Source organism: Camellia sinensis, chromosome 4, assembly GCF_055761805.1.
Source record: "Camellia sinensis isolate YWXY chromosome 4, ASM5576180v1, whole genome shotgun sequence".
In the NCBI taxonomy this organism is placed as follows: Eukaryota; Viridiplantae; Streptophyta; class Magnoliopsida; order Ericales; family Theaceae; genus Camellia; species Camellia sinensis.
This window is the reverse complement of record NC_138964.1, coordinates 224,433,084-224,458,467: the sequence shown is the minus strand read 5'-3', so window position 1 is coordinate 224,458,467 and position 25,384 is coordinate 224,433,084. Positions and strand designations below refer to the sequence as shown.

The following is a 25,384-nucleotide window of genomic DNA, read 5'->3' as shown; positions in this document are numbered from 1 at the left end:
ATCTATCAGTTGTAGGCATTTTATGATCTAGAACCCCTTGGCAATGCCTTAAAGTTGATGTTGCTATAGTTCCCTAACTACTTGCTTCAACTCGAGAAGTTGTAGCAACATTACCCAATGTCAAAATATCATCATCAAATGTGGGAAGGGGTTTCTTTACATCACTGAAATATTTCACAGAAACTCTTTTAACTTCCTAAGTTTTTTCCTGTGTGGGTGGTGGCTCCCATTTTTTCTAAAATATAGTGGATCCTATATGTACACATGCAATTTGTTGTGTGGATACATGTAGGAGGTGAGATAAAACATTGAAATGCATCTGATGACAAATATCATTTTCCAGCGCAAGATAATCATCTTCATTCGATTCTCTATCCACCCTCTAAGCAACCATTCATTCCTTTCATCAATATTCTTTAAAAAGATGGGATCAAGTGTGCCACACATCATATCGATGTGCCATTACTCTTGTTTTTGCAGGCTTGATCAAATCCTTTAGCTGTGTAAAATTCCTCATTTTATTCAACAAAGTGGGTGGTTATAAATATAATCATGTATCCCAATGATTTGATTCTCCTAGGGAGATATTTAGGGTTATTTTGGGAATTGACTATTTTATTTGGTTTTTTTGACTTTTTACGAAAAGACATGTAGAAAAGTAGAGAAACTAGTTGACTTTTTTGTAGTGGCTTTTTGGCTATTTTAGCCTATTTCCGAAACAACCCTTAGTGTGGTCATGTACTTGTATTATATGAAACCCTTGTAATGTCTAGGACTTCTCTAATCATTGATGAGAAACGACCACTATATGTAGTAAGGCTCTCGCAGCATGTCATGAATATGTGGGTGCACAGAGGCACTGACTTCTGTCTCACCCAATCTTGCTCAGTCTGGAACTGCTCAAGACATAGCCAGGTTGCTGAGACCTCTCCACGGCATGTAAAAGTTAATGAGTATGCTGCACTCTCAGTAAGCAAAAAAGAGGCTGGTTTGGGTGTGGTTGGACGCTATCACCATGGAAAAAGATTGTAGGCATTAACCTTAAAGTTGTTCTAGGTGTGAAGTCTTGCAGTATTGCTGAGTTGCTTGCAGTTTGAGAAATGTATTAATTTGGCCAAGGAGTAATGCCTACAATGACCATCTATTATGTGTTAGTGGTGAGACCCATTACACCAGTATTGTGTTGATAAATAAGATGGTATGCATGATATGGTATAGAAATGTGTTGAAGTGTAGCATTGTTGTTTGGCCAAGTCTTGAGGGTTCAGAAATTTAAAGATTGAGACTGATGTGGAGGTGATTGCTCAAGCTTTGAATTGTGTGAACAGTATCACCTTAGACATTCCTCTAATCTTTGAACGATAATGACGTTGAGTACCTTTTTTCTTTTCATTTAGTTTTGCTGCTGTCATTTTGTAAAATAGTTTTTACCCGTTATGGTCCATTAAATTTGCATTAATTGACCTTATTTTTTGAACAGAGGCGATTGCGAGATGTATCTATACCCACATACCTGGACAAAAGTGGTGATCATAAATCTGCAACTGTGCCAGAGTTTTGCATTGATGCAGGTACCACAGGGAATGTTGCCAGATTCATCAATCACAGTTGCCAGCCTAATCTTTTTGTACAATGTGTTCTGAGTTCACATCATGACATCAAGCAAGCTAGGGTAGTTCTGTTTGCAGCGGACAACATACCTCCATTGAAGGTTATTTTTTCTCTCTGAAAACTTATTTTCCATGTTCCTAATATTAAGTAGTACATCTTTCACTGATAAACCAAATCAAATCAAACCAAACTAAATCAAGTCTTACGTCCCATCAAATGGGGTTTGCTACATGAATCTTGATTCCCTACTTGACTCTATCAATGGCTATTTAGTTAGTCAAATTAAGGAGATGTATATATCTATTTACTACATTAGTCCACGTTAATCTAGGTTTGTCCTTTTCCTGAACACTTCTATCTATCGTCAATGTATTGTATCTGTTCACTACTGCCTCTATTGGTTTATGTTGTATATGATCAAACTATCTCAATCTATTCTCTCTCAACTTATCTTCTATCGATATCACTCCTACCCATTCACGAATATACTCCCAACTCTGTCTTTTTTAGTCTTACCACACATTCATCTTAGTATCCTTATTTCAACAACACTCATCTTATTTACATATTGTTTCTTAGTTGCCCAACATTCTGTCCCATACAGCATTGCTGGTCTAATAACTGTTCTATAGATTTTTTTTTTTAGTCTAATGGATACTCGTTTATCACACAGTATTCTAAACACATTCCTCTACTTAAGCTATGCTATCTTAATTCTATGGATCACATCCGCTCTAATCTCCTCAGTCGTTGTGATAATCGATTCTAAATAACGAAAATACTCACTCTTAGGTAGTTCTTGGTTCTCAATCTTCAATTATCCTCTGTTTCCATTGTTACTATTACTAAAATTAGATTCCATGTGCTTTGTCTTAGTTCTGCTTATCTTAAATCCTTTAGATTTAAGGCTTCTCTCAAAGTTTCCAATTTAGTGTTAACTCTTTTTCTTGTCTCATCTACTAACATGATATCATCTGCAAAAAAAATACACTATAGCACATCATCTTGAATATTTCTTGTCAACTCATTTATAAATAAAACAAAAAGATAAGGACTTAAGGTTGATCCTTAGTGTTATCTTACAGGAATTGAAAATTTACTTGTTTTCCAGCAAGCGATCTAATAGCACTTATCACACCTTTATACATGTCTCTAATCAGATCAATGTACTCTTTTGTCACCCATTTCTTCTCGAACACCCACTAGATTATATTCCGACTCACTCTAACATATACTTTCTCAAGATTAATAAAAATTATATGAATGTCTCTTTTCGTTTCTCTATATTTTTTTATTATTTTTCTCAAAAGATAGATCGCTTCCATTGTTAATCTACTAGGCATAAATCCAAGTTGATTCTCTGACACTTCTATTATATCTCGCAATTGACATTTGATCATTCTCTGCCATACTTTCATTATATGACACATTAGTTTGATTCCTCTATAGTTGTTGCAATTATGGATATTTTTTTTATTCTTATAGAATGACACTAAAATACTTTTTCTCTACTCTAGCATTTTCCTAGTTAATAAAATCTTGCAAAATAATTTAGTTAATCAAGCAATTCTTTTCTTACCCAAACATTTCTAAACTTCAATATAGATATCATCAAGTCTTAAAACTTTATTCAATTTCATCTTCTTAAGTGTAATTTTTCAGTTCAAAGATCCTAATTTTGCGATAAAATCTATAATTTTGATTTTCCTTATTACTGGTTACTTCTTCCCTTTTTTACCTTCCTCCATGTTCTTCATTTAACTTCTCAAAATAGTTCTTCTACCTTTTCTTTATCTCTTTATCTTTCACCAACACCTTATAGTCCTCACTCTTAACACATTTAACTTGATTAAAATTTCTTATTTTCCTCTCTTATCTTAGTAAGTTTATATATTTTTTTCTCTTCTTCTTTACTATCTAGTCTAGCGTATAGGTCATTATAGGCTTTCAACTTAGCCTCTCTTACTATTTTTTTGACCTCCTTATTAGCTAATCTGTAACTTTTAAGGTTTTCTTCAGTTCTATACTTTTGTCACTTTTTAAAGCACTTTTTTTTTCTTCTTTACTACCGTTTAAACCTCCTCCCGTCACCACTAGATTTCCTTAGAGTTGGGTCTTTTTCTTTTTGACTTTTCAAAGACTTCTTTTGAGATTCTCCTCATATAATTGGCCATTAAGGTTAACAGTGTTAACATCATCTTCCAAGTCCCAAGTACATTATTTATCCATTCTATTCTCAAATATTTCTAATTTATTCATTTTTACGTCCTACCATCACGTCCTATGGCGCTCACTATACTTCCTAACTTGGTATTGCCCTTTAAAGCATAAATTTAGTACTAAAATCTTATGTTGAGATGTCAAGTTCTTTTTAGGAATCACTTTACAGTCGTTGCATTTTAGACGGTCCATTTTTCTTATTAGAAACTAATCTATTTTGCTCCTAATTAACAAACTCTTAAAGATCATCAAATGCTTGTCTTTCTTCTTATATTGACAAAATTTTCACCTATAACTAGGTTCCAAAAATTTCTCTTAGTCTAATCATCTTATCCTACTTGGGGGGCGTATGCATTAATAATGTTCACTATATTCTTTTCAATAACTAGTTTAACTAACATAATCCTATCACCTTTTCTAATGACCACAATTACATTTTCTACAAGACCCTTGGTAACTATTATTTCTACTTTATTTTTGTGTCTAACGTTGCCACTATAAGATAATTTAAAATCGGTATCCTCTATTTTTCTAGCTTTCTTACCCGTCTGCTTAGTTTTTTGTATGCAAGCTATACTAAGGCATCGTTTGGAAATAGGCTATTTTAGTAATTTTTTTGCTTTTTGGCTAAAATATGAGATTAAAAAAAAAAAACTAATATGTTTGGAATGACTTTTTGATTTTTTACAAAAAAATGTGCAAAAAGCAAAGAGAAAAGGGAATATTTGACTTTTTAGCATATTTATAGGTGTTTTGGTTTTTTTAGTAACTATTTGGCTTTTAAGCTAAAACACTAGCATGCCAAACGAGGCCTAATTCTCTTCCTAATCATGACATCTACCAATTCTATAGTTCTATCAGTTAAAGTCTCTACATTCCATGTGGCTATCCTAAACCTTTGCCCATTGTCCACATGAAAGGACTATAAAATGCTTTTATCACAAGTAATTTGTGACCTTTGAGCTAATGAATGACGTGGTCCCAGATATAAATCATACAACAGAAAGAATTAATCCCTTCCCAAAAAATTGCTGCCTTAAGTGTTCTCAAAGGTTGGAATGTCTGCATGCGATTGAATGGCATATATACTTTTTTAGTGTCTTAGCATACACCATGAGGGAGCTTCTATTTACACCACACACACAAACACTCCTTACACCCTCAAATCTTCATTTTATCTTATTACAATTTTATCCTTGACTAAAATTACCAAAAAGTACTCAAAACTCTAAAATATAAAACCCTAATTTTTCCTTCCATCACCACTGCCACCCACTCTTGCAACCTATCCCTTCTCTGCCACTCCATCTGTCACCACTCACTACCACCCAAGCCCCTCCCCTCACCTCACCCCACCTAGTCGCTTTTCCTCCCTACCATCATCCCCAACCTCTCTCCTCTCTTTCCCGCTGCTACCCTTTCTTCTTAAATGTTAGATCTCTCTCTCTCTCTCCAACAGTGGGTGGAGGTTGGGCAAGGCTGGTCGCGGTGGAAGGGTGAATGATTGTGGTGGTGGTGGTTCTAGCGGTTAGAGGTGGTGTGAAGTTAGGGCTTGAAATTTTAGAGGGTGTAAAGAGAGGATGAGGTTAGGAATGGGGATATATTTGAGATTATGGAGGGTGTAATGAAATAAAATAATAATTTTGAATTTTAGATGGTTTAATTAGAAAATGTGCAAGGAGACAATGTTTGGGTAAATAGAAGTTCCCTACACTATAAGTGAAGAACTTATTTAGGATACACTTCTATGTTTCTACATGATTAGTTCAAATATAACATACTAAAAAATTTTAATAAAGGAAATTTTTTATAAATGACTTTTCTTTCAGTTACAAATCATATATTATTGATTGATGCTTTGATGTATTACAAGATTGATTAATTACAATTCCTATACAATCTATATATAGAAGAAAATGTGGTAGTAGGTGTAGTGGAGGTGATAGTGGGTTAGGTGAAGTGGAGTGTGTGGTGAAGTGGAGTGTGTAGTGGAGTAGGTGAAGGTAAAGATGGGAAATTCTAACAGCCCCCCGCAAACTCAAGGAGGAGAGAAACTAACCAACTTGAGTTGGGAGAGAGTAACAAAACAAGAAAATACATAAAAATAAAAAAGGATAGGAGACACGGTATGGTCGTGTCAGATCGTTGGTGAAGACACTGTATGGGGTGTCATAACGTTGTAGAGGACACTGTATGGTGGTGTCAGACCGATGTAGAAGACAGTTTATGGGGTCATGTCGGACCGTTGTAGAAGACAGTTTATGGGGTCATGTCGGACCGTTGTAGAAGACAGTTTATGGGGTCATGTCGGACCGTTTGTAGAAGACAGTTTATGGGGTCATGTCGGACCGTTGTAGAAGACAGTTTATGGGGTCATGTCGGACCGTTGTAGAAGACAATGTTGTGACAGTTTACGGAGTCTTGCTGGACCCTTGTAGAAACTAACCGGAATCAATGTCGGGACAGTTTACAGAGTCTTGTCGGACCCTTGTAGAAACTAACCGGAATCTATGTCGGGACAGTTTACAGAGTCTTGTCGGACCCATAAAGGAGCTAACCGGAATCAATGTCGGGACATTTTACAGAGTCTTGTCGGACCCATAAAAAATCGCATCCTCAAAAAGGTGCGTCCAATTTTTCAAAAGGCGTGCCATCAAAAGGCGTGCCCAATCCATCAAAAGGCGTGCCATCAAAAGGCGTGCCCAATTCATCAAAAGGTGTGCCGGACATGATGGCGAGGCACGTGGGCGCCTTGGCTTGCGTGCCCGTTTGTCGGCTGGTGGCAAGAGGCGCGCGATGCGCGTGGCTGCCGTGGCTATTTAACCAAGGTTGATGCTGAGGCTGAGGCAGAGAAAAGCTGCGAAAACCCTCTGAAAAAAACTTCGTTGTGTTGAGAGAGAGAGTCTGAAAAACTCTTCGTTGTGCTGAGAGAGAGAGTCTGTAACACTCTGAGAGAGAGAGTCTGTAACACTCTGTTGCCTAGAAAATGGCTTCACCGTCTTCCCGCGGGCTGCTCACCCTCTTTCCCGACCTCAACGAGTCAACAAGAGAGACAACTGGTGCGGTGGCACTGGAACCTCAACCAAGCGCCCCGGAGTTTACTCCGTTGAACTTTCCGATGCGGTCTGTGGAGCAAAGAATGGCAGTGCAGTCGGATGTGGAGGCCAACCAGTATACTTTAAAGACATGTGTGGAAAGCATGACGGCGGTCACAAATTTGTCGAACCGGCTGCAGAGTAGGACAAATGAGGTGCAACATTTAAATTCCCAGCTGGCTCTGCTCCAACGCATGTATAAGGATGCGCGAGCAGAGATCAGTGTGCTGAAAGCAGAAAATAAGGAGCTGAAGCGGAAGGCCACCGTGATGTTCCGATTTGGAGGTCTGCCGTATGCTGCAGTAGAGGAGCAGGGAGTAGTGATCGTGCCCAGTGGAGTGGGAAACACGGAGGCAACACCGTCAAGGGCCGCTCAGGACGGGGGCAAAAAGAAGAGACCGGCGGAATAGGCGAAGAAGTGAGGTCGGTTGGTGGCCGGCTGCAGAAAAGAAAACAAAGCTGTTGTTTTTTTTTTTTTTTTTTTTTTTGTAAAATTATGATCGGGGTTGATCCCTGAGATAAATAAAATATGATTTGGTGTGCAAAGCTATATGGTATGAATGGAACGTAAAAAAGATTAAAAATAATGTGAAGGAAAAATAAAGAAAGAAATAAGAAAAAATAAATGTGAAATCAAAATGAATGGAATTTGTTTATTTTTTTTATTTATTTTTTATTTTTTGAATGAAATTTCATCCCACAATTTCTTGCACGGTTACCGACTCAGTGGAACACTACTAAATAAATATATATAAATAATCACCGAAACTATTTATATATATATATATATATAAAGTGACAACCTGTAGCTCATCATTCCAAGCACGCTATCAAAAACAGTGGGCAAAAGAAAAGTGAGAAGTGTGATTTTAAATTGGCAAAAGGAAGAGAGAGAGATTAATAAAATATAAGAGAGTAATGATAAATATGATTAAGTGGGTCTGGTGGAAAGAAGGAACCCGATAGAGAGAGATAAGAGATTGAGTGGGTGCTGTGCTGGGTGCATGGTGAGTCTGATGTGTATATTTTTATTTTTTATTTTTATTGATTTATTTATTTATTTATTTATTTATTTTGCTTCAAAAAGATGCTTCAGAAAGATGCCTTTCTCTCCCTAACCTCTCTCCCCCCCCAAACCGAGAGAGAGAGATCGAGAGTGGTCTGATGGCCTCAGATCAGTTTGAGGGCGACTTCGGCGGCGGCGTGCTCGGCCTGGCGAAGGTGGAGAAGGCGGCGCGGCGCAATGCCGAGCTATCTGCGAGGGCGGCGCAGCTGAGCACGGAGGCGCAGGCAGGGCAGGCTCGGGAGGCCACGGCTGCGGCGCTGCAGGAGTAGCTTCAGCAAGCCATAATGAGCGGCGGCAGCGGAGAGGAGAGGAGAGGGGATGTCGAGTCAGCGGAGGAGGACGGAGAGGAGTAGGCCGGCGAGACGTCGGGCGACGGTGTTACAGACTCGGGGGGTTGCGCCGGAGAGAACCGCCCTCCCTTGTGTGTTCAGGGATGTATTGGAGGCCATTGGCTACATCAATGGCGATTCTTAACCTTGTTCTCCAAGTCAACTTTCCCTTCTTGTTGTCGTGTAGCCATGAGTGTAGAGATCCATTTTCAACGTACTCGTAAACGAGATAGCAATTTCCATCATCAGGGTCTACGCAGAACCCTTCTAGCTTCACTAGATTGCTTATGGCGTTGCAGCCAGACTTTGCTAGCCCAAAATTGGCAACCTTGGCTCTCATGTTTGCATCCAAGAGAATTAGAAAATTTGGGTTTGTCCGGCGGACGGCCAAGGCGAGGCTGCCGTCCGCCGGTAAAGCGGAATCACTAAATTTTTTTTAACCTTGCTCTGATACCAAGTTACAAATCATATATTATTGATTGATGCTTTGATGTATTACAAGATTGATTAATTACAATTCCTATACAATCTATATATAGAAGAAAATGTGGTAGTAGGTGTAGTGGAGGTGATAGTGGGTTAGGTGAAGTGGAGTGTGTGGTGAAGTGGAGGTAGGTGAAGTGGAGTGTGTAGTGGAGTAGGTGAAGGTAAAGATGGGAAATTCTAACACTTTCTGAAAGTTTTCATCACAGAAACTCTCTGGTCTGTTTAACAGTTTTCTTGTTGCTAGACAGACCAAAAGAATCTGTCTTGTAATTTTTGCCTACGAGTTATCCTTTTCTGCTGCGCAGGCTTAATATTGTTGTTGTTGTTGCTGTTTTGATTTCTAATTAACCTTAAAAGAATCATGTATTAGACTGCTTGGATTATTACGAGGTAACTAACTCTTGCTCTTTGATTAACCATAGGAGCTTACATATGATTATGGCTATGCCGTTGATAGTGTACTTGGTCTTGATGGCAAGGTAAGGCAAATGGCGTGTTATTGTGGTGCACCAGATTGCCGGAAGCGTCTGTTATAGGCTGGTGGTGTCAGTTTCTTTTGTATAAGTGGTATTGCTGTCCTCCCTGCCAAATGTATGTTGGTCGGTAACTATTTTGCAACAAATTTTTAGGAGTGAAAATATAGCAAATAACTGGTGGCTGTATTTCCTTCCAACACAAGAACTCTAAATGTAAGTTGTGTGGTCCTTTTGTATTTTGGGTAAAGTTTTGAAATTAGGCATCACAATGTTGTATTACATTTACTTGAGTCTTCGACTCATGCATAGGATGAAGGGTGACAGTTTGTACTTCAGCATATCACCCTTTGTACTGAGTTGATGGCCCTTTATATATGATGGCCTTTTATATGTTTGAACAGAAATGAAATTACTTGTGCTTCTGATATGTTTGTGGATATACAGCTGTCTTCGTCTTGGAAAGTGGAACAAATTAATAGGTATAGGTCCCTTGACAGTTGTGATGGCAAGTAAAATTTTTGCAGAATTGCATGTCAGGCATTTTTAACACAGGAATTTTGACAAAAGAGAAGTCTATTTTTTCAAAACAAAAAAAAATTATGCATCTTGATGGATAATTTTTTTTTGGTTTTAAAAAGTGATTGTTTTAGTTACATAAAATTCTGAATTTATTTCTATATATATATTTTTGGTCCTGGATATAGCAGCAATCGTTACAAAATGATGTGAATTTTGTTTATATACTCCTTTGGAATAGAAGACTGCTAAATAATCCCTCACCATATGCATAATGGCCGTGGATTTAGCAATTCAAGGAAAAAATTTCCAAGCCAAGAGGATTTAGCTACTCTCCCTACCTTCAGCAAAATTTGATAATCCTGCGCCAATTTTTGGTTATCCTACGTAAACAAAAAATTGGCAACATTATCAAACCGCCCCTCAAAGATTGATGTAACCCTCGTTAGTTTTTTGTGTGGAAGCAGCAATTGAAGTTGTAGAGCATCTATAGCCCGAATGCACAATAATAGTGTCCAATGCGGACTGCCTTCTGCTCATTTTATAGCCTTCCTAATCGCTGACCAAAGATCACATCTCCCTCTGATTCTCTCGCACTGAATGCCTTGGATTATTAAACAATATCCAAACTCTATAAAATTAACCCAAGTAGCTGTATATACTTCGTTTTGTTCCACAAACACATAAAAACTGGTCCTTCTCTAAGCCCTGCCAAGGGGTAAGTAAACGAAAATTTTGTCCATTCAATGGGTAAAAAAAGTTTTGGAATGCAGCCCCAACTGTAGAAGATCATGGATTCAAAAAAGCCCATTCAAGTTAATTCCTCCAGAAAATGTGTACTGCTGTACCAATGTTCCACTTACGGACGAAAAACAATTCACAAAACACATGAGTATTTACCAAACTAAAGTCAAACACACTTCCAAAGGTCTCATGAATATCTACAACATTTGAAAGAGAGGGGACTCTTATGAATAGATGTTTCCTCCACTTTCCATGCTTACTAATGTACGGTTAGGCAATCCAAGATACACCAGGTCAGTGATGTATAGGAGCTACAACCAGAACAAGAAAGCCCATCATGCAATCAAGTATAATGCTCATCCAACCCTATGTGGGCCTTTGTCCGGTACCGGCGACCTTGTCTCCTTGAGCTGCTATTGTTAGTAGCTACTTTTTCTGCCTCATCTTCCTCCATTGCACAAACTTCACTTTCCTGTTCTTCCCCAGCAGCTGCAATGCCAATGGACCAACCGTTACTGGGGATAGACTCCTTGCCAACACCGTCCTGGTTTTGTTTTAACTCATTTCCATTTTTCAGCATTGCGGCATTACCAAGCTTCTTTTTTGGAGTGAAGGTAATTGATTTTGGAAGATCAACAGAAGTCTCAACTGGCTGTGATTCCTCACTGTTTGGCCTCTTCAGCTGATTGAGAAACTCCAAGCATGCTTCCTGATTGGATTCTTCATCAATATCACTTGTAGAATCAAAAGTATAATGTTTATACTTTGAAGGATTTCGTATATAATCTGGAACACCAGAAGCCTCCTGGGGCAAAAAGGATGCTTCTGACATTGTAGCTTCTTCTGGTGAACAGTTATCCTCATAATCATTTTTACATCCAGAGTCAAACCTGACACGCTTCTGTGATTTTGGATCTGTCTGATTTTCCTTCCTCTTCAGAATTGATTTCAGGTTGACACCCTCATCCAATGTGTTATTTTGAGCATTTGCAACATGTAGCTCAGTATCAGAAACTCGCAAAGAGTCAAATTTTCCAGCTGCTTCTGCATCTTCTTTAAGTCTAAGTTTTGCAGCCATATGATTCGCGCGAGGGTCTCTTTTGATGTCCTTAAATGTATTTGGAAGCTCATCGTAGAAATTTATATCAGTCCAGTAGCCGTTTATGTCCCTCATATACAAGTGATCACCAGCCTTTTCACTGCCAATAGCCACTTTGTCGTTTTCATCTTCCTCTTCCTGCATTTAAAAAATAAAAATAAATTGATAGAAAAAATAAATGTTAGGAGTCTCAAGATTAAGAAGGATCAACTTTACTCTTGTCTAGTATAAGGAGAGCATTTGAACTCTTATGTTGTGTTTGGTTGGGGGATTTGGGGAGGGATTTGGAAAGAGAAATGGAAAAGGTAGGTGAAATGTGAATAAAACATGCCTATATTTCACCTAATTTCACACACTTTTTCCCTTTCCCTTTCCAAATCCCTCCCCAAATCCCCTAACCAAACACACCATTAAGGACTGATTTGTGAAAGGTAAAGAGGAGAAGAGAAGTGATCCACCAATCAAACCCTAAACCTCTGAATAACATAGCAGGAGGAAGATTGACCAAAAGAGGATATGATTTTGACAGAAAAAATAAATGTTAAGACTCTTGTCACATCACTCTCTCTACTTTTTTGCATATTTTTCCGTAAAAAGCCAAAAAATTATTAAAATAACATGTTTCCAAAGGGGGAAAAGTTTGAGAAAGTGAGTCACATTCATACCCCTCTGCTAATCTTAAAACATATACTCCATCTGACAAAAATGGCTTCATGAAAGTATATTAGAATGCCACACTTTGAATGGTTGTTAGGAATAATATGATATAAACGGTCAGTGAGGAACCTCCAATGCAAAGCCATTGGGGGACATCAAGAATTGGACCATCTATCTACTCATACAAAATCTAAAATTTAACAAGCAAAATTACCCTGGTGAGAAAAGAAAACAAATACTGTAATTGTATTTTCTCACTATCATGTTTGGATGAGTAAAAGAAAGCAAAGAATGTGAAATAGGGATACGTCTGAAATTTCCTTTTCTTCTTCCTTTGTATTTTGATGATGGACAATATTGATAGTATAGAAGTCTCACCATTTTTCTTTCTTTATTATTAGTTTTTTGAGAAAAAATGAAATTTGACATAATAAATAAGAGAGTTTTGTTTCTTTCTATCTATTTCTGGTAATTTCTTTTCCCACCAAATTTATAAGCCAAATAGTATGAAAAAAGTGGTAGTAAAACTTATTAAAACACTCAATCCAAATGAAATGAAATGAAAGATGAAAACAATAAATGACATACATACATACATACATACATACATATAAAGAGAGGGAAAGAAGATTGAGAAATGAAAGAAGGTACCTCCAAGTCTAAAGTGGAGTCCAGGCCAATGGAGGATCGAATGTCCCATTCTTCGTCATCGTGGTCATCTGGTTTCACCAAGTGACGAGACGAAGAAGCACCATGACTCTGCTTCCCCTTATCGTTGTCGTTATAGTCATGAAGGTCAACCACCTCGAGCTCTTCAGGAAAAGCAGTGGAGGATGATTGGGTTTGAGAGGAGGAGGAGGAGGAGGAGGAGGAGATGTTAGGGTTTTTGGAAAAGAAGCCGTCGAGGTTGGGAGGGTAGGGTTTGGGTGCGGAATCGTCGGGGCTGTCCCTTTCTCTCTTCCATTCTCTTCTTTCTATCTCTTCGTCGGTGAGAGACCACAGACAAGAAGAACTCACTGACGACGAGGCCAAAGAAGAAGAAGAAGTATTCGATGATGAAGAAGCTAGTGAGCCAAATACCTTGTCCACGCGAGCTCTGAAACTGTCTTCCATTTGAATTGGTATGGTATGTTATGGTGTGTTCTGAGATTGAGATTGAGATTTTTAGGGTTTTGAGAATGAATGAGATATGAGAACAATTTCAAATGTTAGGTTCGGCAATTTGGGAGGTGGTGGAATGATATTGTCATAGGTTAATTACAGACAAAAATGCTTGGAACCCCTCATCGGTGGGGGCACTAGTAATCTGACGGTGGATTTACTGTATCATTAAAAATTTGTTTAAAATCTCTAAATTAAAGTTCTTTAACATCATTGAAATACAAGTAAAATTTACGAAATTGATTTAAAATATAAATTATTAATCTTTTACTGTAACAAAAAATTTCTATTTAATAAAATTAATTAAAAATAAAATTTATAATAACATTCATATATAATAATAAAATTATTTAAATTATTATATTAATTAATTTGATTATTATTAAAAAATATTTTATTATGAAATTAAAAATTTTAAAAGTAAAATATAATTTTTAAACTTATTAGAGCCGATTTATATTTTAATTAAATTTTAAAAATGCTACCTTAATTTACTCTGTTATTATTATATTGGATGAGGACAATGCTGTCCCTATAACCAAACTAGTCACTTGGGGCTGGCTGGTACCCAGAAACAGAGAGAGAACCCATAATATTTATTTGGACCGTTTCTTGAGAACATGGGTTGGGTTGGGTTGGGTTGGGTTGGGAAGTCCGAGTCTAGATCAGTAAGTAGTTCAGATCTCTGGGATGAGTAGTAGTAGCAAAAGCAAAAGCAAAAGCAAAAGCAATTGAATTGAATTGCATTGAACTCAGCAGAGCAACGAAAGACGATGACAAGACCTCCTTACAAGGCATCTTCATCCGCATCCTCAACCAAGAGACCCGCCTTCCTTCACCTCCTCTGTGCTGCCGCCATTTTCTCTCTCCTCGTTTTTGGCATTCAATCATCTCTCTTCACTGGTCTCTATCCTCTTTTTTCTCTTCTTCCCCCTATTCTAACCCTAATTCTCATTTCATACTCTGTTTACTTCATCATCATCATCATCATCATCATCATATATATATATATATATATATATATTTATAAAAAATTGCATGTGCAGGCACCCGGAAACTCGGTATAAACAAAGAAGAAATTCGGATCTTGTCTGATTTCCAGTCCACTGTCCAGCAATGCGTGGTTGGTTAGCTTTCTATTCCTTCACTTCCATATATATACACACATATATGAAGACTATTGAGTTTTTTAAGATAGATACGTATGGATGTGAAATATACTAGTAAAGATTTATTTTTATTTTTTTAATGGTGGAGTAATAAGGGTCGGTCGGGGTTATCTTTATCACATGTAGTTGTTTGCTTTTAATTATCGTGTTTACTTTGGTATGTTTGTTCATGATGCTCCTCTGTTTCGCTACATTTTTTTTACTTGAGTTTGTTATTTTAGCCATCACTAGAGATTAATTGAATTTAATGCAGTTGAAAATTGGGAAGGGGCATTTGTTAGTTGATGTTATTTCCATTTGAACATACATATACTCAAATAAAACAGAAAGCTACAATCAGCCATTGGCATCTATATATATGTATATATATATCAAGCACATTGTCACTTTAGGTAAAGACAGATCCTAATGGATGCATCCACAATTCTGCACAGTGCTAGGTTGCTTTCAGTCCATCTATGCAGTGTAACTTTTTTTTTTAATGCATTATTTATGTAACTTTTCTTTTGAACTTTGATCTTCCACTAACCTTGAAATTGCATGTAGGCAAGCAAAGGGCTTGGACTCACTGCACATATTATTGACCACTGTAAATTGATTCTTAAGTTTCCTGAGGGCACTAACAGCACTTGGGTCTGTCCATTCTTCCCCTCACCTTTCTCCTTGATGCGTCTTTTTTGTTTATTGATTGCTTTGTTCTTTTCTTGCAGTACAATGAGCAATTTAAAATCTTTGAACCCTTGGAGTACAGTTATGATGTTTGCGAGGCGATTCTGTTGTGGGAACAGGTTGATCATTGTAGTTTTTCTTAGAGATTGTTGTTTTTCAATAATATATATGGCATAACCTGAGGTTGTCTGAAATGCAGTACCGTAATATGACTACAGTGCTGACAAGAGAATACCTAGATGCTCGGCCTGATGGGTGGTTAGAATATGCAGCAAAAAGGATAGCACAATTGTATGATATTCAAACTTTTGCTTTTATAAAGTTAATTGATGTTTCTTACTTGGTTGAATTTGGATATCATGTAGTGAATACTTCTGAGTATCATGAAAACATTTTTTCCCTTTATCATGGTTGTAGAGGTGCAGATAAATGCTACAATCGCTCTCTTTGTGAGGAGCACCTTAGCTTACTTTTGCCTGCAAAGCCACCCTTCCACCCTCGACAGTTTGAGAGATGTGCTGTTGTTGGAAATTCAGGTGACCTCTTAAAGACGGAGTTTGGAAGAGAGATTGATAGTCATGATGCTGTTATACGAGACAATGAGGCCCCCGTTAATGAGGTAAATTTGCAAAGTAGTGCTATTTTCTGGGTCTTCTCACGAGTTCCTCCTGATTTTGGAATGGAATTGATGAATTAATAATTAACCAAGTAAATTTAGACCTTTTAAGCAAAAAGATTGGCATCTAGATACTCTGTAACTTGTGCATAATCAGTGTAATCACTGATTTGAAATGTTGATCTTCTATCTAGGAAGCAACGGTATTATACTGGTTTACATTTTAAAAAAGAACAAAGAAAAAAGAAGAGAGAAGTATTTATACTTGATTATGATAATTGGCACTATATGCTTCTTCGTTATCTTCTTTTTGGAGGTGGTAGGAAATTATTTTGGAAACAGTTGATTATCACCGCTATTATTTCTTTGTAGAAATATGCCAAGTATGTTGGTCTGAAGAGGGATTTTCGCCTAGTAGTGAGGGGTGCAGCTCGTAATATGGTTCCTATTCTCAATGGGTCAGGTAAATTTATAGATATGCTTTGTTTCTTTCATTTTTTAATTTTATTTCTGTAAAATTTGTAGCTGTGTTCTGGTCCTCTGCTGGCAGCCCTATTCGACACAGCATGATTATGGGTATGGCATATGTGTCTGTCATTAGTATCTGATGCATATCCTAAGCAGACAAACCAATCATTTATCCATTATGATAAAAGGAGAAGCTCGTGTCTGGTAGCAGTAAAAGGGCACATGGAAAGATAGATTAGAGATCTATTTATTCTACAGCATCCAATTTAATTTGAACTCTTATATTTTGTATCACCAAATAGTGATAACTTCATTAATTACAACATTATGTATATCTTCAGAGAGTTTTGACAACTAGACGCATGTGCAATACGCGGACCTTAGACCATGTAACATACTATGCAGTCATTGTTTTGGGTAGTTATTGATGTATCATGGGATATGAGATGCTTTATGGCCTACTTATCCACAGCAATCAAACATGAAATGTGTTCCTTTAGAAATTGGAAGTACTGTAAATATGTGATGATAAGCTTCTTAGTTAGCTCTCCTTAACTATAATTTTTAAAGGAAAGGCATTTTTTCCTGGATCTTTTTGATGGAATTATAGAGCTTGGAAAAGAGTTTGTAGGTTAAAATTACTCAGTTGATGACAAGGAGAAGTCAGGTATGGAATTGTTGATTTTGAGGTTACTTACTCATGCTGGCAAAACACAATAAAATAAAGAAAAGAAAAGAAAAGAAAGGCCAGTTTCTCATGCAAGAGCAAAACAAGTTATTATTATTATATATGCTTTCTATAGCTCTGTTTTTTACTATTCAAATTTGTAAATTTTCTGATGGTCCTCTCTAACGAAGATGTAGAAGTTTCTTGGTATAATCATACAGATTTATGGGTCAGTACTTACTATTGTTTCTTCCTGCAGATGATGAGGTACTTATTATCAAAAGTTTGACCCATAGAACCTTCAATGCAATGATAAAGGTGAAGATTGCATCTCAGAACAGCTAATGTAGTTAGTATTTTCTTTGGTTGATCAGATGCAAATCTGATATATGATTTGGCAACTCTTTTGGCATACATAAAGAATGAGGGGCATATGTTCGACAAATGCTTGCCTTGGAGTATCTTTTGTGTTATTAATTTATTTATTTTACATTCTTGTAGCCATATTCAATACATGTCTACCAAACACTCCCCTTATTTTTGAGGAAAGGAAAAGTGCTCCTATTGATAAATGAGGCTTTTGTTATTATTGGGACCTTAACATGACATTTGGATTAGGGGATGTGGGGGAAGTAAAGGGAAGGACTTCCCCTTCTTTGGGTGTTTAATAAGTAGGAGGGGAAGTAGTCAAAAGTATGGTGAAACCACTTTTGTCCTACTTTTTCTTTTTAAAAATTAATTATTCTATGTAATTGAAGGATGTTCAAGCCACGAGACCTCAATTTAAAGAAGAAAAAAAAAAGTTTGCCACATCCATCATTTTTACAAAGTGTGGAATTATTCTTTACTTAGGAACCCGTGCTGTTTTGGTGCAAAGACAATAGTAATCAGGGCTTTTCAAATATGATTCCCAGATTCTACCTTCTTTTGTTTGCCAAAGGAGCTGTGTGGTTGAATTTGTTATTGAAAATCTCCCTTGGCTTGACTAATGTTTTGTCGTGTGTATGTGGCAGAGTATTCCAAATCCAGTTTATCTATTCCAAGGTATTGTGTTACGCAGAGGTGCCAAAGGAACTGGAATGAAGTCTATAGAACTAGCACTTTCCATGTGTGACATTGTTGACATATATGGTTTCACAGTTGATCCAGGTTATACTGAATGGTCAGTTCACTTTTTTAACTGTTCTTTGTCATAAGAGAGACACCTTGTTTATGTTCTTAATATGTTTTATTTATCTGGCCTTAATATTCTTGCTAACAACTTTGATGTCTTAGCATCTCTCCCTCTGTTTACCGTTGTGTTTTTTTCCATAGGACCCGATACTTCTCCACACCAAGGAAAGGGCATAATCCACTTCAAGGGCGGGCATATTACCAACTTCTAGAATGCCTTGGTGTATGTATAAGTTTTGAAGAAAAAAAAAAATGCATTGACAATGTAGTGAATTTCCGTATAGTTTATCAAAAATTTATGCTTTTCAGGTTATTAGGATTCATTCTCCCATGAGGGCGAAGAGGAAGCAAGACTGGTCAGACGTGCCGAGCCGAGAAACTATAAGCAAAGCTCATGCAGCAGCTTTGCGCTTGAAGAGGGGCCAAAATGACCAAGCTGGTGGGCTGGGACAATTTGATAGCTGTAAGGTGTGGGGCAATGTGGGTCCTGATGGGAGCGGGCCAATCTCGGGATCTCCAGACATGAGTATTGTCAGGAAGCATTCAAATTACAGTAAATGGGAAGTGATGCCGTTTGAGAGTCTAAGAAAGGAGGCACAGGATTACTACAAGCAGATGCAAGGTGTCACACTGTACAAAATGGATGGCAATAAGCTGGAAGACCTGGTATGTGTGAGGCATAGCTTAAAATCTGAGGCGTAAACAAAATCTGGTGTTGTGCCTTTCGCATTCCTTTGTGATGTTTGATTGGTAGAAGACCCAACTGGTGTTTTTCATAGATCAAGGTCCTGTTAATTAGTAGCACCATTCCTTTACCTCGCTTTAAGAGCAAGTGCGCATATGGTCCAGTCAATGTTTGTTTAAATTTATAGCAGTTGGATCATAGGATTCATTCAGCCAAACATGTGAAGGGAGTAAGGAGATTGTCTAACCTCAGTGATATAATACCCCATTGCTCAAAGGGTTTTACTGTGCATGTGTTGAAATGAAAGATGAGACCTATGAAAATTTTGGAAACAATCGTATTATTCTTTAAAATGCAAGATATTTTTTTCCTAGTACATGTTTGATCGATTTGCTGGACATATCTGTATTTGCCACTATTGCTGAATTCAGTTTTCTTCTGCGTTCTAGTTTAGATCTTTCTGTATGCTTGTTTAGATCATTTTGTCCCTTTTTTTTTTGTGTTAGTAGTAACATTTTCTTTCTGTGTTTGGCATGCAGGTATTTTGAGTTATGTTTTTCTTCTATAATATGAAGTTATTTTTCTTTGCCAAATAAAAAAATAAAAAATTCTGGATGGGTAACCTAACCTCGTAGCTTGGGGAGTGAGGCATGACTTCAAACTTCCATTCTATGATCATTTCTTGAAATTGTAAGAACAGGAGCAGAGGAGAATTGTAATCAAACATCATAGCACCACCACCATATCTCTCTAAATTAGATACTACCAAAATCCCATTTCCATCCAAATTCAAAGTAACAAAAAAAATTATAAAACATCAGGTCTTTTTGTTCCAAGTACTCAATTAAAAAAAAATTAAAAAAAAAAAAAAAAACAAAACAAAACAAAAAATTAATCCTTCTTCTTATTGTTGTTGTTGTTGAGAAGATCGTTAGGGACGACCTTGAGGAGCTTCTTGTGCTTAGATTTGGCAATCTTCTTGAGCGTCTTGGGATTAGTTATCTTCTGCAACTTGGTCCTAGATCTGAGAATGTTGTCTTGCTTCCTGTTGTCCCTCTCCTGTCGCTTCTTCCTCTTCTCCACCTTGTTGTGCCTGATCTCCTCCTTGAGCTCCGTTATCCTCTCGGTGTATGCCCTCTTGATCTTCTTCTGCTTCATCCTCTGCTCGTACGTGGTGCTCTTCCTAGTCACGTACACTGTCGACGCTCTGTGTGTCCTCGGCTGCTTCCACTTCCTCCCTGATACCTTCCCTGCTATTACTCCATCGTATGTAGGCTTTCCAAACACCACCGACTTGTCTGGGTTATCTGAAGATGACACTGCTTGTCTTTTTGACTGTGTCCCTTCTTCTTCTTCTTCTTCTTCTTCTTCTTCCACTTCCATGGAGGCATCGTCTTTGTTGTTGTTTTGAGATTGGATGGATCGATTGAGCTCTTCTTCGGCTTGCTTAGATCTTTTTCTCTTGTGTGTTTTGCCTCCAAATCCTTCGTCCAGGCATCTGAAATCGATTGTGCACGCCATTCTTCAAACCATAACGTTACCTCCTAACCCTAACTTGTTTGTTTCATTCATATTATATAGGAGGCGAAGCCGGGGGGGGGGGTTTCACATCCATGGCGCTGTTTGGGAAGAGTTTTTTTTTTTGCTAAAACACACTAAAAGACAAAATTAGTTAAAAAATCAAAAGAAACAAATCTAGACAAAATATCACATCAAATTCATAATCATTTTATTTATTTTTTTCTCACAAACATCACATCCAATTACAAAAAAAAAAAAACTCAACTATCTTCCCAAACACAAAAATTTTAACCTTCAAATCCTTCGCCCAGGCATCTGAAGTTGATTGTGCGTGCCATTCTTAAAATCTTAACGTTACCTCCCAACCCTAGCTTGTTTGTTTCATTCATTATATAGGGGGGCGGAGAGGGGGGTTTCACATCCATGCTGGACCTACTACATCTCTGAGAATTCACAACAAAAAAACACGTCCAAGCGCATAACTCAAGGATAGCGCCCAAGCCCATACACCATACACCTTGGACACTCATACACAAAGTTTAAAATTTATTTAATTTTAAATAAAATATTTGCATCAATTAGACCTACTTATTTTTAATTGTTATCAAAAAAAAAAAAATTATAACTGTAAAAACACTGTTACATGTCACTATCGTCGAACTTTCATCAAATGGTTACCGGAGACTCGCCAAAATATTTAACATCACCGGAGAAGTACGCCAGAATGTCCAGAATATTCGTTGAACGTCAAGAATATCATCAGAAACTGACCGGAATGTCCAGAATATTGTCAAAAAAAAATAGAGAAATTATAGTGATAAAAAACATAGCAAAATGTTCCAAATATTGATAAACTGAAAGGAAAAAATAATAATAATAACAACAACAAACAACAATGGAAAAAAAGAATATATTATTTTTCAATTTTTGTAATTTTTTCCAAATAATCTCTAATATTGATCAAACTGAAAAGTAAACTTTGAACTGTAAAATGCTATAGTTTCAAAACATGATTCTATTAAGTATTTATTATTATTAATCAAATTGAAAAACATGTTATGAAATTGTAAAATTTTATAATTTTAAAGAATGTCATGAAACTGTAAATTTTTACAGTTTTAAAGAATGATTCATTTCAGTACAAAAAAAAAAATCTATAAAATTTTACAGTTTTCACCGCCTGTAACTAAAACTTAAAAATAACAGGTTCATAACTTAAAATTTTTTTCCATTAAAATAAGAAAATAGAAGTATATAGCAAAGAAAATGTAGAAAAATTGAGAAATCGAAGGAGAGAAACAGATATAAAGAGAATATTGTACTCCAGCAACTATTTTTTATTTAGATCTGAGTAGATCTACATCAGATCTGAATAGATCTACTCATTTTCTTTACCGGAAACTCGTCTCTTTCGCCGTCGGTGAATGTAAAGTAAGAAGTCAATATTCGATGGTTGCTGGTGAACTCCAAGCAATGATGGTCGTTGGTCACCCAATGACTTTATATTAGAGAGAGAAAGAGAATGTCACGACCCAAACCCACCCCTATGGGTTTAGCACCGTAACCGGCCAGCAATCCAAGATTACCGAAGGCCTACTTAACAGTAACACAGAAATCAAGAGTACAGGGGCATGGCAGAAGTCAAAACAGTAAATAAACAATGTCCAATGAGCTGTGACAGTCTGTATGCCAAAAAGACTTTTTCATACATATATGCAGTCAATGACAAAATAGTATGTACATATATACAATCATTCAGTTCAGGGACCTCATCCCTATTAAACAGTACGGTAACAGTCTATACAGTTGTACAAAACAGATACAGAGACAGACGGGGAAATTAAAAACACCCCTAAGCCATAACTAGACAGGCTCGGAACCTCGCAGTGAGGCACAGTGGTTGGCTTGACAAAACTAGAGCTTAACCCCGACACTTTAGCCGCGGTCTGGTGCCTGTACACCTACATATATATATGAGCAGTGAGCTAGTGAATAACATAATGCATAAAGAGGTTAGGAATGAATGTCCTTACAGTAATGAAAACAGCTCGTTAATTTAGTATATCAGTCATTCAGTCATATGTGGTACATCCATTAGCATAACAGTATAGTAAACAGTAGGTCTTAAAAGACCGAACAGTAAATGATGGCCATCAATCAGTAAACAGTAGTGGTTCTAACAAGGGAACCGACAGAGATCTCTGTAACAGTAACAGTAAACAGTAGTTGCTAAGGATGCCACAATACAGTTCAGAATATAGGACATACATTCATTCAATTAACAGTATCAGTTCAGAAAGCAGTACAGTTCATTTGTTCAGAAGATAATCATTTTGAACATATCTTTACACAGTTATTACTCACAGAGTTCTGGGCTACAGTATGGCTAGAGCGCGTCCCCAGTCGCCAACCCTACACAGTTACAGATTGAACACACACTAAGCTACATAGTCGGGAAAGATAATAACTTAATCCCTAATTTGCCTCGGTATGTTCTGCATCTATATCCTCATTAAGATGTCTTAAACTAGGCCTAAGAATGCCTAGGATGGGATGAGGATGCAAAGATGCATTCAGAAAAAATTTTCAGAATTTTCAGAAAACAGGGGTCACGCTTGAGCGTAGGTTAATCCGCTCGAGTGGACATGCAGACAAAGGTTTCCGTTCGAGCGTAGACTTACCCGCTCGAGCGTTCTGCAAAACAGTCAAAAGTGTTGGATGGGTGAAAATCACGCTCGATTGGGCGCTCGACACCCGCTCGAGCATGAGACACAATGTCCCGCTCGAGCGTCAATTAATCCGCTCGAGCGGACATCAAAACAGTGCAAAGTACTGGGAGCACGAATTTCACACTCGAGCGCCAGTCACCCCACTCGAGCGTGAGTTCAAAATCTGGAAATTCCAGATTTGAACCTCAAGCTCAAAACCAAGTTTTAAAACATAAATTTCGATCATCTTGGGCCAATTTTCCAGAAAACATCCCAAAACTCATAGTTTAACATGATTCCACAGCTCAATTGTAAAATCAAAGCCCACGGATGTTTCAAACAACTCAATTTCAAACCAATTTTCAAGAATATGAAAAACATGCATGAATTTAAACCATTTCAAAGCTTCAATTTCATGCTCTAATGAGCCAATTCTTTCAAAGACAAGATGAAATCATAGACTTAAACACAATATGAACATGCATATAACATTTTACCATGAAATCAACTCCCAACTCAACAATTCAAACATGCATGCATGGAATGAGCTCCAATTCAACATTAATGAACCAATTCTTAACTTAGCTCTTTAAACTACCATGATCCATGCTAGAAGGAACTTAAATACACAATAAGGAGGATGAAGTTTATACCTAGGTTCCTCAATTACAAGTCTAGAGGCTCAATTATGCACTTAAGCTTTCAATTCCCCTAAGCCTCCAAGCAAAAATCAAGATGAAAACAAGTTGAACTCACTTCTCTCACTCTCCCTCACTCTCTAGCCGGTTATACACTCAACAAGGCTGATGAAGTGTGTTTGTGTCAAAGTATGCAAGCCTCAAAATGTGTGAGATAGTGGCCACTAAGTGGCATTTTGGCAATTAAGTCCACCTAATGAAATTTAGCTTAATTTAATCTAGTTTAATCATGCCTAATCAGTTTTCAGATAATTACACCATTAAATCACATAAATTCTACTGATCATGGAACACTAATCAATTTTCGGTTCGGCCGCCGCTAAGGCCTTCAATTTACAATTTAACCATAAAAACATAAACAGATAATCAAACAGTCAAACAGATAGATAATACATCAGATACAGTCAATCAATCAGTTTCAGATTTCAGTCAGTCAGTTCAGTATTTCAATCAGTTCAATTACTTTTCATAATCAGTCTCAGTTTAGCAGTAATCGGTAGTGTATCGGTAAACAGTGACGAGGGTTGTTACAGTCTCCCCTCCTTAAAAAGAGTTTAGTCCTCTAAACTCGAGTTACCTTCGTTTTGGAAGAAAACATGATTCAGTGGAAACAGTTCAGGATATCTTTTAGCCATGTCATCTTCCCTCTCCCAAGTGGCATACACACCACCATGGTTTTGCCAGTCAACTTTCACTAACGGGATCTCTTTGTTTCTCAACTTCTTGATCCGTCTGTTTACAATCTGAATAGGTCGTTCCTTGTAAGTGTAGTTATCACTCAGCACTACACGAGTAGGCTCTATCACGTGGAAAGGATCTCGAAGGTAGTCCCTCAACATAGAAATGTGGAAGACGTTGTGCATATGCTCCATTTCATGAGGAAGCGCAACTTGATACGCCACTAGATTGATTTTCTCGATAATCTCATATGGTCCGATGTATCTCGACGATAACTTGCCCTTGACTCCAAAACGAGTCTGGCCTTTCATCGGTGTCACTTTCACAAACACGTGATCACCCACTTCATATTCTCTATCCCGTCTTCTAACATCAGCATAACTTTTCTGTCTGCTCTGTGCAGTTTTCAGTCTCTGCTGTATCAGTTTCACTTTCTCAGTCGTTTCGTATACAATCTCGGGCCCAAGCAAAGGCCCATCTCCAACTTCTGCCCAGCAAATCGGAGATCTACATTTTTTGCCATACAATGCCTTGAAAGGCGCCATACCAATACTTGAATGATAACTGTTGTTGTAGGCGAATTCAGCCAATGGCAAATGGCTTTCCCAGTTTTCCTGAAAATCAAGAACACACATTCTCAATAAATCCTCCATAGTCTGGATGGTCCTTTCTGACTGACCATCTGTCTGAGGATGGTAAACACTACTTAGTCTCAATTCAGTACCCAATGCAGTCTGTAAGCTTTGCCAAAATCTCGATGTAAACTTCGAATCCCTGTCAGAAACAATGGACACAGGCACTCCATACAGTCTAACAATTTCATCAATATAGAGTATAGCCAATTTGTCCGCATTGTAAATTGTCTTAACAGG

At 37.4% G+C, this 25,384-nt stretch overlaps 4 protein-coding genes across 5 annotated transcripts in view; 2 read left to right on the top strand and 2 right to left on the bottom strand.

Moving 5' to 3' along the window:
• The window catches only part of SUVH4 (histone-lysine N-methyltransferase, H3 lysine-9 specific SUVH4-like protein), a 57,098-nt gene extending 47,388 nt beyond the window's left edge, over positions 1 to 9,710 (top strand). For both annotated transcript variants that reach the window (XM_028259094.2, XM_028259026.2), the window contains exons 15-16: positions 1,481 to 1,711; positions 9,230 to 9,710. In XM_028259094.2, coding sequence (XP_028114895.2) covers positions 1,481 to 1,711; positions 9,230 to 9,343 — 345 coding nt within the window. In that variant the 3' untranslated portion in view covers positions 9,344 to 9,710. The remainder of the gene's footprint in view (positions 1 to 1,480; positions 1,712 to 9,229) is intronic.
• An 883-nt stretch (positions 9,711 to 10,593) lies between these two features.
• Positions 10,594 to 13,656, bottom strand: LOC114312863 (midasin-like protein). The gene is made up of 2 exons (XM_028259184.2): positions 12,951 to 13,656; positions 10,594 to 11,780 (listed from the first exon to the last, which is right to left on the bottom strand). Exons 1-2 carry the CDS (start codon positions 13,410 to 13,412, stop codon positions 10,887 to 10,889), a joined length of 1,356 nt encoding a protein of 451 aa, XP_028114985.2. The 5' UTR covers positions 13,413 to 13,656; the 3' UTR covers positions 10,594 to 10,886.
• Positions 13,657 to 13,982: 326 nt separating this feature from the next.
• MGP2 (MALE GAMETOPHYTE DEFECTIVE 2) lies at positions 13,983 to 19,283 on the top strand. The gene is made up of 11 exons (XM_028258788.2): positions 13,983 to 14,363; positions 14,507 to 14,583; positions 15,176 to 15,262; positions 15,340 to 15,417; positions 15,498 to 15,589; positions 15,716 to 15,917; positions 16,287 to 16,377; positions 17,309 to 17,367; positions 18,063 to 18,211; positions 18,364 to 18,445; positions 18,532 to 19,283. Exons 1-11 carry the CDS (start codon positions 14,234 to 14,236, stop codon positions 18,922 to 18,924), a joined length of 1,440 nt encoding a protein of 479 aa, XP_028114589.2. The 5' UTR covers positions 13,983 to 14,233; the 3' UTR covers positions 18,925 to 19,283.
• A 372-nt stretch (positions 19,284 to 19,655) lies between these two features.
• On the bottom strand, positions 19,656 to 20,447 carry LOC114312608 (uncharacterized). The gene has a single exon (XM_028258889.2). It carries the CDS (start codon positions 20,426 to 20,428, stop codon positions 19,799 to 19,801), a length of 630 nt encoding a protein of 209 aa, XP_028114690.2. The 5' UTR covers positions 20,429 to 20,447; the 3' UTR covers positions 19,656 to 19,798.
• Between the last annotated feature and the right edge of the window lie 4,937 nt (positions 20,448 to 25,384).